This window comes from Salvelinus fontinalis, chromosome 2 (genome assembly GCF_029448725.1).
Source record: "Salvelinus fontinalis isolate EN_2023a chromosome 2, ASM2944872v1, whole genome shotgun sequence".
Taxonomy (NCBI): Eukaryota; Metazoa; Chordata; class Actinopteri; order Salmoniformes; family Salmonidae; genus Salvelinus; species Salvelinus fontinalis.
This window is the reverse complement of record NC_074666.1, coordinates 19,937,083-19,950,583: the sequence shown is the minus strand read 5'-3', so window position 1 is coordinate 19,950,583 and position 13,501 is coordinate 19,937,083. Positions and strand designations below refer to the sequence as shown.

The 13,501-nt window shown below is 47.6% G+C and overlaps 1 protein-coding gene across 3 annotated transcripts in view; it reads left to right on the top strand.

The window, feature by feature from the left end:
* The window catches only part of LOC129813820 (uncharacterized), a 59,808-nt gene that overhangs the window by 34,944 nt on the left and 11,363 nt on the right, over positions 1-13,501 (top strand). For 2 of the 3 annotated variants that reach the window (XM_055866391.1, XM_055866376.1), the window contains exon 10: positions 9,707-9,794. In XM_055866391.1, the coding sequence (XP_055722366.1) occupies positions 9,707-9,794 (88 nt within the window). Of the gene's footprint in view, positions 1-5,884; positions 7,625-9,706; positions 9,795-13,501 lie in introns of those variants that run through there. The other variant, XM_055866383.1, reaches the window with a different exon arrangement.

The window sequence follows — 13,501 nt, the reverse complement described above, 5'->3', positions numbered from 1 at the left end:
GGCAGGAGGTCCTGATCAGAACCAGGTAAAGAGAGAGGCTGATGGCAGGTCCTGCTGGTTTAGCCCACTGCTTTATTATTCTCTGAATGAGTCATGAATTCGATTTCACGAGCCCTCCTGTGACACCAGCTCACTCCACATAATAAGGAAAATCCACTGAAATTCATACTGTGCTAGATGTGTAGGTTAAATGCTTTAATGCTCCTGTTGATCGTTATTGTAGCGCTTTAGGTCCAGACTCCACCCTTAAGTCCCTCAATAATAGTGATTATGTCATTTCTCAAGGTGCACTCGAATTATGAGGAAACAGAGGTTAATGGATATGGGATGTGATAATGGCTACATAAGGCTTCTGTCATTTATTCATATAATTACATATATTTAATGGTCACTCTCCGAAGGGGATATCTGCCTTCAATCAATATTAATGTATTGTAGTGGCTATAGGTTATTGTAAATTATCTTAAAACTGTGAATTGTTTTCCTTTATCATGTCAGATTTGTACCATATCCATATCAAATGTGAGTGTGTCTCTCTCTCTCAACACGCAGTAGATACATGTTGCCATGGCAACTGGTAACCTGACTGTGTCTGTACCAATGGGGATTCCCCTATGCATATGGCTGGGCCTCCATTCTTATGTTGTATTAGCCTTATGAATGAAGTCTTCATATTTATTGCATGTCTCTTTATCGATACATCCATTTGCATCCATGCAGTGTCCATTGGTATGTGTCTGTGTGTGTGCACTTGTGTGTTTGTGTGAAAACTGTGTGTCTCTGTGTGTGTGTTAGCGTCCAAATTTGTCTTTGTGAGTTGAGAGAGAGGGATGCTTCTCTCTTGCATGAAGCCCTGGAGAGGAGGATGATTCAGAAGTGAGTCAGAGCAGAGCATCCCTCTGCCCTCCTGTCTTAGCTACAGAAGGGGGATGGATGAGGTTCCTCTCTTCTCTACAGCTGCTTTTTCTGCGGTGAGGTGAAGGACACAGGGACTCATCATCACACAGACTAATGACCCCTGAGTTGGGTTTCCTTCCTAGAAAGTAACACCCTTATGATTTGGGGAAGAGACACAGGATCAAGCCAGTCAATACGCTGGCCACAAGCCAAGCTTCTGTTTCGCTCTGCGTGATGAATATTTCAGAGACTGTCCCAAAGGACACACTATTCCGAATATCGTGCCTGGTCAAAAGTAGTGCACTTGTGCATCATTTGGGAGTCCGTCAGACCCTCTCCTCCTCTCCTTTATAAACTGCCTCTTCAAATCAATCCGCTCACTCTTTGAGGACCAACATCCTTCTTAGACCCTCTTCATCTGCATAAAACCTCTGAGACTGTAGTGTTTTTCATCAGCATATAGAGTACAATAACCCTTTACACAGGGATGTCTGTAGCCTTTTGTGTGCCCTAAGCAAGATTGCCCCACCACCACCAAGCTGGCAAAATGTTTAAGTGGCCCCCCTATTGACGGCGGAGAGAAAAATGTACGTTTTAAAGTTAGTTTTCTGCACTTCTACACATTTTGCCATAGGTGAAGAGAACATTTGATAGAACATTTCATGCAATTCTTCCTATTTTGCCATGTGGCGTAGAGAAATATTTGCAGTTTTAAAGCAAATTTCCTGCAATTCTACACATTTTTCAATGACTTATGCCATGTTAATATGATATATGAGTGAGAGTGACTAACATAATCAATGGAGGCCCCATGGAGGTCAAATCAAATCAAATCAAATTTTATTAGTCACATACACATGGTTAGCAGATGTTAATGCGAGTGTAGCGAAATGCTTGTGCTTCTAGTTCCAACAATGCAGTAATAACAACAAGTAATCTAACCTAACAATTCCACAACTACTACCTTATACACGCAAGTGTAAAGGGATAAAGAATATGTACATAAAGATATATGAATGAGTGATGGTACAGAACGGCATAGGCAAGATGCAGTAGATGGTATAGAGTACATATGAGATGGGTACTGTAGGGTATGTAAACATAAAGTGGCATAGTTTAAAGTGGCTAGTGGTACATGTATTACATAAAGATGGCAAGATGCAGTAGATGATATAGAGTACAGTATATACATATACATATGAGATGGGTAATGTAGGGTATGTAAACATTATATTAAGTGGCATTGTTTAAAGTGGCTAGTGGTACATTTTTACATAATTTCCATCAATTCCCATTTTTAAAGTGGCTGGAGTTGAGTCAGTATGTTGGCAGCGGCCGCTAAATGTTAGTGGTGGCTGTTTAACAGTCTGATGGCCTTGAGATAGAAGCTGTTTTTCAGTCTCTCGGTCCCTGCTTTGATGCACCTGTACTGACCTCGCCTTCTGGATGATAGCGGGGTGAACAGGCAGTGGCTTGGGTGGTTGTTGTCCTTGATGATCTTTATGGCCTTCCTGTGACATCGGGTGGTGTAGGTGTCCTGGAGGGCAGGTAGTTTTCCCCCGGTGATGCGTTCTGCAGACCTCACTACCCTCTGGAGAGCCTTACGGTTGTGGGCAGAGCAGTTGCCGTACCAGGTGGTGATACAGCCCGACAGGATGCTCTCGATTGTGCATCTGTAGAAGTTTGTGAGTGCTTTTGGTGACAAGCCGAATTTCTTCAGCCTCCTGAGGTTGAAGAGGCGCTGCTGCGCCTTCTTCACGACGCTGTCTGTGTGGGTGGACCAATTCAGTTTGTCCGTGATGTGTACACCGAGGAACTTAAAACTTTCCACCTTCTCCACTACTGACCCGTCGATGTGGATAGGGGGGTGCTCCCTCTGCTGTTTCCTGAAGTCCACAATCATCTCCTTTGTTTTGTTGACGTTGAGTGTGAAGTTATTTTCCTGACACCACACTCCGAGGGCCCTCACCTCCTCCCTGTAGGCCGTCTCGTCGTTGTTGGTAATCAAGCCTACCACTGTAGTGTCATCCGCAAACTTGATGATTGAGTTGGAGGCGTGCATGGCCACGCAGTCGTGGGTGAACAGGGAGTACAGGAGAGGGCTCAGAACGCACCCTTGTGGGGCCCCAGTGTTGAGGATCAGCGGGGTGGAGATGTTGTTACCTACCCTCACCATCAGGGCGCCTGGGTAGAGGAGTGCCCTGTTGGTATTCGTCCATGATAACTGGCTAGACTAACTTACCAAGGTCCGGGCGTCTGGGTAGAGGCGTGCCCTGTCAGTATTCGTCCATGATTACTACAAGTTTAGATAACTGGCTAGACTAAGTTACCAATCTAAAAATTGTTAGCTGACGTTAATTGAGTGACTGACAAAACAAGAGAGAACTGCTGATGCGCAAGCACCTTGTGTATTCAACTATTGTAACTCTCAGCAATAAATTGAGACCCCGAAATGTATGTGATGGTGCCGACAGAGATGGTCGCCTCGCTTCAGGTCCTTAGGAAACTATGCAGTAATTAATTTTTTTAATGTATTATTTCTTACATTGTTATCCCAGAAAATCTCAAGTGTTATTACACACAGTCGGAAAGAACTATTGGATATAAAAGCGACGTCAACTTACCAACATTACGACCAGGAATACAACTTCCCCGAAGCGGATCCTTTGTTCGGACCTCCACCCTGGACATTGGATCTAATCCCAGAGGCCGACCCAAAACAACGCGTTCGCCGCAGGAGAGGCAGATGGAGCGGCCTACTGGTCAGACTTAGAAGGCGAGCACACCATCCACCGCTTCCAAGCATATTACTCGACGATGTCCAATCTCTAGACAACAAGGTGGAGGAAATTAGGGCACGAGTTGCCTTCCAGAGAGACATCAGAGATTTTAACATTCTCTGTTTCATGGAAACATGGCTCACTCGGGATATGTTGTCAGAGTCGGTACAGCCACCTGGTTTCTTCACGCATCGCGCCGACAAACAAACAACTCTCTGGTAAGAAGAAGGGTGGGGGTGTATGCCTTATGATTAACGACTCATGGTGTGATCATAACAACATACAGGAACTTAAGTCCTTTTAGTTCACCTGACCTAGAATTCCTTACAATCAAATGCCGACCGCATTAGCTACCAAGAGAAGCTACCAAGAGTCACAGCCGTGTATACCCCCCCCCCCAAGCAGATACCTCGACGGCCCTGAAAGAACTTCACTGGACTCTATGTAAACTGGAAACAGCACATCCTGAGCTGCATTTATTGAAGCTGGGGGTTTTAACAAAGTTAATCTGAGAACAAGGCTTCCTAAATTCTATCAGCATATCGAATGCGCGACACGAGCTGGTAGCATTCTGGACCATTGCTACTCTAACTTCCGCGATGCATACAAAGCCCTCCCCCGCCCTCCCTTTGGCAAATCTGACCATGACTCCATTTTGTTGCTCCCAGCCTATAGACAGAAACTTAAACAGAGGAAACGCCCGGGCTCAGGTCTATCCAACGCTGTTCATTGACTACAGCTCAGCATTTAACACCATAGTACCCTACAAACTCGTCATTAAGCTCGAGACCCTGGGTCTCGACCACGCTCTGTGCAACTGGGTCCTGGACTTTCTGACGGGCCGCCCCCAGGTGTAGGAAACAAAATCTCCACCCCACTGATCCTCAACACTGGGGCCCCACAAGGGTGCGTTCTCAGCCCTCTCCTGTACTCCCTGTTCACCCATGACTGCGTGGCAATGCATGCCTCCAACTCAATCATCAAGTTTGCAGACGACACTACTGTGGTAGGCTTAATTACCAACTATGATGACGGCCTACAGGGAGGAGGTGAGGGCCCTCGGAGTCTGGTCTCAAGAAAATAACCGCCTACTCAACGTCAACAAAACAAAGGAGATGATCGTGGACTTCAGGAAACAGCAGAGGGAGCATCCCCCCATCCACATCGACGGGACTGTAGTGGAGAAGGTGGAAAATTTTAAGTTCCTCGGCGTACACATCACGGACAAACTGAAATGGTCCATCATCGCCTGGTATGGCAACTGCTTCTCCCACAACCACAAGGCTCTCCAGAGGGTAGTGCGGTCTGCACAAAGCATCATCGGAGGCAAACTACCTGCCCTCCAGGACATCTACAGCCCCCAATGTCACAGGAAGGCCAAAAAGATCAACAAGGACAACAACCACCCAAGCCACTGCCTGTTCACCCCGTTATCATCCAGAAGGCGAGGTCAGTACAGGTGCATCAAACTGGGACCGAGAGACTGAAAAACAGCTTCTATCTCAAGGCCATCAGGCCATCACTAACATCGAGTGGCTGCTGCCAACATACAGACTTAAATCTCTTGCCACTTTAATCAATTTAATAAATGGATTTAATAAAGGTATCACTTTAAATAACGCCACTTTAATAATGTCTACATATCCTACATTACTCAACTCATATGTATATACTGTATTCTATACCATCTACTGCATCTTGCCTATGCTGCACGGCCATGGCTCATCCATATATTTCTATGTACATATTCTTATTCATTCCTTTACATTTATGTGTATAAGGTAGTCGTGTGTGAACTTGTTAGATATTACTGCACTGTCGGAACTAGAAGCACAAGCATTTCGCTACACTCGCATTAACGTCTGCTAACCATGTGACCAATAAAATGTATTTTGATTAGATTTTTGACTGATTTCTGGGGCCTCGAGCCGGCCCTGCCTTTACACCTTTAATCCAGGCTGGGGTTCCCTCCCTCTTGTCCTGGTTGTTGTCGCACTCCTCTTCTTGGCCTCGTCGTGCTCAATTAATGCAGAAGGAAGAGTAATGCCCCACCTTATTTTAATGGTATCCATTGCTCTCTTCCCATCATTGGGTTCTTCTCCTCTTTCTATATTCTGCTTTCGTCTCTCCCCTTTTTCTTCTCTCCTCTCTTAGTCCCTGTCTCTTCTGAATGTCCCTGTCTCTTCTGACTGTCTCTGTCTCCTCAGTGGACATCAGATGGAGAAAGCAGTGTGCTGGGTTTCAGTCAGCTCTAAGGCTGGATCAGCTGTCTAAGCAGCACTAATGACTGTCCAGTCCTGTTATGAGATGTTATGCATGGACCACAACCCTGATCTCAGCAGGCAGGCAGTGTGCTCAAATCTCACTCGAGTCATCAATTATAATTTCTGGTCATTTCCACTAAATCCTGTGGAAAGAGATATAACTTGCAGCTGTGGAAATGTTGGCTGTGATTCCATACAGAGGGATGTAGAGACTGGACAAGTCTGAGTGGGGATACTTGCCCAAGTGTGACAATGCATTGGCCTGAAGAAGGATGACAATGAGATGTCCTGCTGCAGCTCATTCACACCTGGCTAGTCATTGATCATGTATGCTGTGCAGGAAGAGAGAAGAGAGAAGAGTGGAACCCTAGAACACTAAACCCTTGACATTCACTATGAGCCCATTCATGTCAGATTCATGTCGAATGTCAGTGCAATTTCCTTCATGCTTGAGAGAAATCTTATGTACTCTCATTCACCGTTTCACATGGAAATAGAAATAAAAATGATCTTAAAATATTATGTATTTGTATTTGAAAATGATTGCTCTTTACAATGTTGCTTTAATCTATTGAGTTACATCAGAAGCATCAAACTTCCCAAAAATAAGATACATGGGCGGTGTGATTCATTGTGTATTCTTAATATGATATTTACAACATTTGATATGACGTTCAGCACAATACTGCCCTCCAAACTCATCATCAAGCTCGGGGCCCTGGATCTGAACCCCGCCCTGTGCAACTGGGTCCTGGACTTCCTGACTGGCCAACCCCAGGTGGTGAAGGTAGGCAATAACACTCCCGCCACGCTAATCCTCAACACGGGGGCCCCACAAGGATGCTTAATCAGCCCACTGCTGTACTCCCTGTTCACCAATGACTGCTTGGTCATGTACATCTTCAACTCAAATCATCAAATTTGCTGACGACACAACAGTGAAGTGGCGCAACAGCGCCTCTTCAACCTCAGGAGGCTGAAGAAATTCAGCTTAGTCCCTAAGTCCCTCACAAACTTCTACAGATGCACCATTGAGAACATCCTGTCGGGCTGTATCACCAACTGGTAAGGCAATTGCAACGCCTGCAACCGCAGAGCTCTCCAGAAGGTGGTGCGGTCAGCCCAACAGCCTCCAGGACATCTACAGCACCCGCTGTCACAGGAAGTCCAAGAAGCTCATCAAGGACCTCAGCCACTCGAGCCACGGCCTGTTCACCCCGCTACCATCAAGAAAGCGGAGACAGTACAGGTGCATCAAAGCTGAGACTAAAAAACAGATTCTATCACAAGGCCATCAGACTGTTAAATATTCACCACTAGCCAGCCTCCGCCCATTACCCTGCCCTGAACCCCAACAGTGCAGTTCTTCTTGAACTGTGCTGTTGGTTAAGGGCTTGTAAGTAAGCATTTCATGGTAAAGTCTACACTTGTTGTATTCGGCACATGTGGCAAATAGTTTGATTTGATTTTTGAATTTAGTTAGATAATATTTTATCACTTCATATGGACCGTATTTACAGTAGTCTAGTCAAGACTCATCCTATATAACTGCTGCTGTATACACCTTTTCTATTAATTTACTGTCCATACTGTCTATACAAACTGTTATATATACCAGGTGAAGCTGGTTGAGAGAATGCCAAAAGTGTGCAAAGCTGTCATCAAGGCAAAGGTTGGCTACTTTGAAGAATCTCAAATATAAAATATATTTTGATTTGTTTAACACTTTTTTTGGTTACTACATGATTCCATATGTATTATTTCATAGTTTTGATGTCTTCACTATTATTCTACAATGTAAAAAATAGTCCAAATAAAGAAAAAACGTTGAATGAGTAGGTATGTCCAAACTTTGACTGGTACTGTGTATATATATATGTGTGTGTGTATGTACGTGACCAACTTGATTTGATTAGAAATGACAATATATAGTTTAACAAAGAATATTGTGCATTTATCTATTTTTTTATTCATCATGTCATCGTAATCAGCAAGTTATTCAGATGGGGACACCATATACCATATGAATAAACCAATTTGAACATTGAGCTCAGAGGACTCAAAAGCTGCCCTTCCTCTCTGAGCACACAGTGAGTCACAGAGCGGGTCACTGCTACAGATATGTATTAATCATGACATTGTTTAATTTAGGAAATGTGCATGTCTGATATTACTGTGGCTTTGAACATTGGTCACCGTTATGTAACGAGGCTTGATCACCAGGTGCAGGAATCACATTATGTGCCTGTACGCCACATGCAGTGTGCAGGTCCTCCTCCGGAAGCATCTTTTTTACTCTGACCTTAATAACGACGATAAACATACTGATCTAAACGCATGTACACAATCAGACATTCTACTGTAACTGAACATGCAGACATTTTGAACAATTCTAAAGACTCAGACACTCTAAACAGTAGTCATTCTGCCCGACATTCTGACTGAACAATGACGGTTTTATACATTCAGTTATTGTTTGTGTGGGCTGTTTTCAACCTCTTCTATATTGCTTTCTGGAGACTGTGATATGCTTGACCCCTGAGGTGATTGATATGTCAGTCATCTGCAGGTGTGACTCATAGCAGAGTGTTGGACCCCCTCCCTGCGTCATAGTGACTGACTGACTGCATACTCACTGGTAAACAGAGATAGAGAGGGGGAGGAAACACTTATTTATTGGGTGCCTTTATGTCAGGTTGAGTGTAGAAAATACTTACATGAACATACTATATATATTTGCCTACACTCTGTTGCAAGTATGTTTGTTCAAAATGCTTTACATTATCACAGTTGCATTACTCCCAGGAAGTACAACAAGGGGGATGGAAAACCATTTCACACATTAGAATAACATTGTTGAAACTGACCGCAGGATCCGATGATCTGGTCGGAAACACAGCTCTGCATGATTCTGGAAGCCAGCCACTCAGAACTTGCACTTCATCTCTGTCCACTTAGTGCATTAGTCCACAGTCCTGTCTCAGAGCAAGCCAATATGTTTCTTCTCACTCCACTTAATTCCTTCCTGTAATGCGAGTGGAGAAAGAGAATTATATCAAAAACATGTTAGTTAATGTGTGTGGTGCAGAGACGAGTAAGTAAGTTCCTGCTGTCAGTCCAACTGCTACAGATGTAGGATCTTAAATTGATCACCCTGTTGGACGAGAACTTTCCTGCAATGCAGGACATTTTAAACGTATAGTGTATTTGAGGTTTTAAAAGGCTTCTGAAGTTTGTAATTTCAGACTTAATTTACCCTTGCAAAAAATGTATCTACCCCTACAAAATTGTAAATGAATTATAATCCACATAACAATTAAAATGTCCTGTTGCTGCAGGATTATTTTCTTGCTGTAGCAAACTGGCTCAAATTAATATCCTGCACCTGTATATGGACATATACTGTACTATGATAACATAACATGATGTCAATTATATGGATTTGTGAATAGGTACAAATTATTGTTGTGTATGATATGAATATATAGCACTGCTTTACATAGAACTCCATGGTAGGCAGTCTCTACTTGCATAGTCCTAAAGGTAGTGATAGCATTGTCTGTTCTGTTGGCTCCCTGATGCTGCTGACTTAATCACCAGGGTCGTCACCCCACATCTCTGCACCGTGGCAGGACGTGACAGCTACAAACCACAGCACCCCGAGGTCTCAGCTCTAGTCATACGAGGACAGAGAAATGAAACCGAGTGGGAAGAGAAGACTGTTATGTAATGATTGGTTATGCTGTGCTTTGTTGTCTGTCTTAGAAACGCAGGACAGGAGCACCTTCTCTGCAGCCTAGGCAACGGCCCCAGGAACTGCATCGGAGTCCAGCTGAACAACGTCTTTCTCAAGGTGACTCCTCTCCTTTCCTTTCCTCTCCTCTCTCATCTCTTCCCTCTCCTCCCTAATCTTTCTACTCTAATCACTTTTCTCTCCTCTCATCACTCTTATTTTATTTTTCCCCGCCAAAGTTATCGTTGATCTTTTTTTTATGGATTTAACATGACGCTACCAATGTCCTTTAAATTTAAATACTATAAGGTCTATGTACATTTTTTTATAAAAAAGTCCTACATTACTGACCATTTAGATAGGAATGGTCTGTCTGCAGTGCCTGAAGTCTACAGTCAGTTTCTCCAGCAAGTAAAGCACCCCTCAGGAGACAGGGACAGGGATGTTCAGTAGGGATTCCTCTTGGCTAAATGGGTAATGTTGTTACTGTGGTAAGTGTTGCTGTGGATGTTCTATTGGCTGCTTGTAAGAAAAGGCCAGCTGTGCATGGCCCTCTGTGGCATCATTACCAGGCTAGCAACCGCTGACTGAGACTGTCTGTGTGCTTCCCAAATGGCACCCTATTCCCTATATAGTGTTCTACTTTTGACCAGAGGCCCTGGTCAAAAGTAGTGCACTACAAATAGAATAGGGTGCCATTTGGGTTACAGGCACTGTCTGTCCAGACCCGGAACACTCAGTGGGAGGCAGGTGAGAAAGAGGACAGGTGTGCTGCGGCCATAATGGCAGTAAGGTGGGAGGGGATCCACTTCCTGTTGCCGGTGTCTATGATAATGTGGTGGGCATGGGTGTGTACTGGTAGTGTATATGCGGTGGCTTAGATGGGCAGGAGTCATTGCATCTGATCACCAGAGCTCGCTCTGCTTATCTGTCTATGGCACAGAGAGATGTGAGACAGGCCCTGTTGACAGGGATATTGATGTCCCATGTTTGCTGTTCGCAGTCAGGGTCGGCCGGTGGTGGCGACACATGATGTCCAGTAATTACACTCTGAAAACCAACACAGAAACAATTGTTTTAACAACAGCAGCTGCTTAAACCCCCACATACACACCACACTACTTCCTCCTGGCCTGGTCGACAGATCATATCAGACCCCTGTGGGGCAGTGAGAGAGGCTGGGTTCCTACTACCCTGGCCTGGTCGACAGATCATATCAGACCCCTGTGGGGCAGTGAGAGAGGCTGGGTTCCTACTACCCTGGCCTGGTCGACAGATCACATCAGACCTCTGTGGGGCATGAGGGAGGCTGGGTTCCTACTACCCTGGCCTGGTCGACAGATCACATCAGACCCCTGTGGGGCATGAGAGAGGCTGGGTTCCTACTACCCTGGCCTGGTCGACAGATCACATCAGACCCCTGTGGGGCATGAGGGAGGCTGGGTTCCTACTACCCTGGCCTGGTCGACAGATCATATCAGACCTCTGCGGGGCGGTGAGGGAGGCTGGGTTCCTACTACCCTGGCCTGGTCGACAGATCACATCAGACCCCTGTGGGGCAGTGAGGGAGGCTGGGTTCCTACTACCCTGGCCTGGTCGACAGATCACATCAGACCCCTGTGGGGCAGTGAGGGAGGCTGGGTTCCTACTACCCTGGCCTGGTCGACAGATCACATCAGACCCCTGTGGGGCATGAGGGAGGCTGGGTTCCTACTACCCTGGCCTGGTCGACAGATCACATCAGACCCCTGTGGGGCATGAGGGAGGCTGGGTTCCTACTACCCTGGCCTGGTCGACAGATCACATCAGACCCCTGTGGGGCATGAGGGAGGCTGGGTTCCTACTACCCTGGCCTGGTCGACAGATCACATCAGACCCCTGTGGGGCATGAGGGAGGCTGGGTTCCTACTACCCTGGCCTGGTCGACAGATCACATCAGACCCCTGTGGGGCATGAGGGAGGCTGGGTTCCTACTACCCTGGCCTGGTCGACAGATCATATCAGACCCCTGTGGGGCAGTGAGAGAGGCTGGGTTCCTACTACCCTGGCCTGGTCGACAGATCACATCAGACCCCTGTGGGGCATGAGAGAGGCTGGGTTCCTACTACCCTGGCCTGGTCGACAGATCACATCAGACCCCTGTGGGGCATGAGGGAGGCTGGGTTCCTACTACCCTGGCCTGGTCGACAGATCATATCAGACCTCTGCGGGGCGGTGAGGGAGGCTGGGTTCCTACTACCCTGGCCTGGTCGACAGATCACATCAGACCCCTGTGGGGCAGTGAGGGAGGCTGGGTTCCTACTACCCTGGCCTGGTCGACAGATCACATCAGACCCCTGTGGGGCAGTGAGGGAGGCTGGGTTCCTACTACCCTGGCCTGGTCGACAGATCACATCAGACCCCTGTGGGGCATGAGGGAGGCTGGGTTCCTACTACCCTGGCCTGGTCGACAGATCACATCAGACCCCTGTGGGGCATGAGGGAGGCTGGGTTCCTACTACCCTGGCCTGGTCGACAGATCACATCAGACCCCTGTGGGGCATGAGGGAGGCTGGGTTCCTACTACCCTGGCCTGGTCGACAGATCACATCAGACCCCTGTGGGGCATGAGGGAGGCTGGGTTCCTACTACCCTGGCCTGGTCGACAGATCACATCAGACCCCTGTGGGGCATGAGGGAGGCTGGGTTCCTACTACCCTGGCCTGGTCGACAGATCATATCAGACCCCTGTGGGGCAGTGAGAGAGGCTGGGTTCCTACTACCCTGGCCTGGTCGACAGATCACATCAGACCTCTGTGGGGCATGAGGGAGGCTGGGTTCCTACTACCCTGGCCTGGTCGACAGATCACATCAGACCCCTGTGGGGCATGAGAGAGGCTGGGTTCCTACTACCCTGGCCTGGTCGACAGATCACATCAGACCCCTGTGGGGCATGAGGGAGGCTGGGTTCCTACTACCCTGGCCTGGTCGACAGATCATATCAGACCTCTGCGGGGCGGTGAGGGAGGCTGGGTTCCTACTACCCTGGCCTGGTCGACAGATCACATCAGACCCCTGTGGGGCGGTGAGGGAGGCTGGGTTCCTACTACCCTGGCCTGGTCGACAGATCACATCAGACCCCTGTGGGGCAGTGAGGGAGGCTGGGTTCCTACTACCCTGGCCTGGTCGACAGATCACATCAGACCCCTGTGGGGCATGAGGGAGGCTGGGTTCCTACTACCCTGGCCTGGTCGACAGATCACATCAGACCCCTGTGGGGCATGAGGGAGGCTGGGTTCCTACTACCCTGGCCTGGTCGACAGATCACATCAGACCCCTGTGGGGCATGAGGGAGGCTGGGTTCCTACTACCCTGGCCTGGTCGACAGATCATATCAGACCTCTGCGGGGCGGTGAGAGAGGCTGGGTTCCTACTACCCTGGCCTGGTCGACAGATCATATCAGACCCCTGTGGGGCATGAGGGAGGCTGGGTTCCTACTACCCTGGCCTGGTCGACAGATCACATCAGACCTCTGTGGGGCGGTGAGAGAGGCTGGGTTCCTACTACCCTGGCCTGGTCGACAGATCATATCAGACCTCTGCGGGGCGGTGAGCGAGGCTGGGTTCCTACTACCCTGGCCTGGTCGACAGATCATATCAGACCCCTGTGGGGCATGAGGGAGGCTGGGTTCCTACTACCCTGGCCTGGTCGACAGATCATATCAGACCTCTGCGGGGCAGTGAGGGAGGCTGGGTTCCTACTACTCTGGCCTGGTCGACAGATCATATCAGATCTCTGCGGGGCAGTGAGGGAGGCTGGGTTCCTACTACCCTGGCCTGGTCGACAG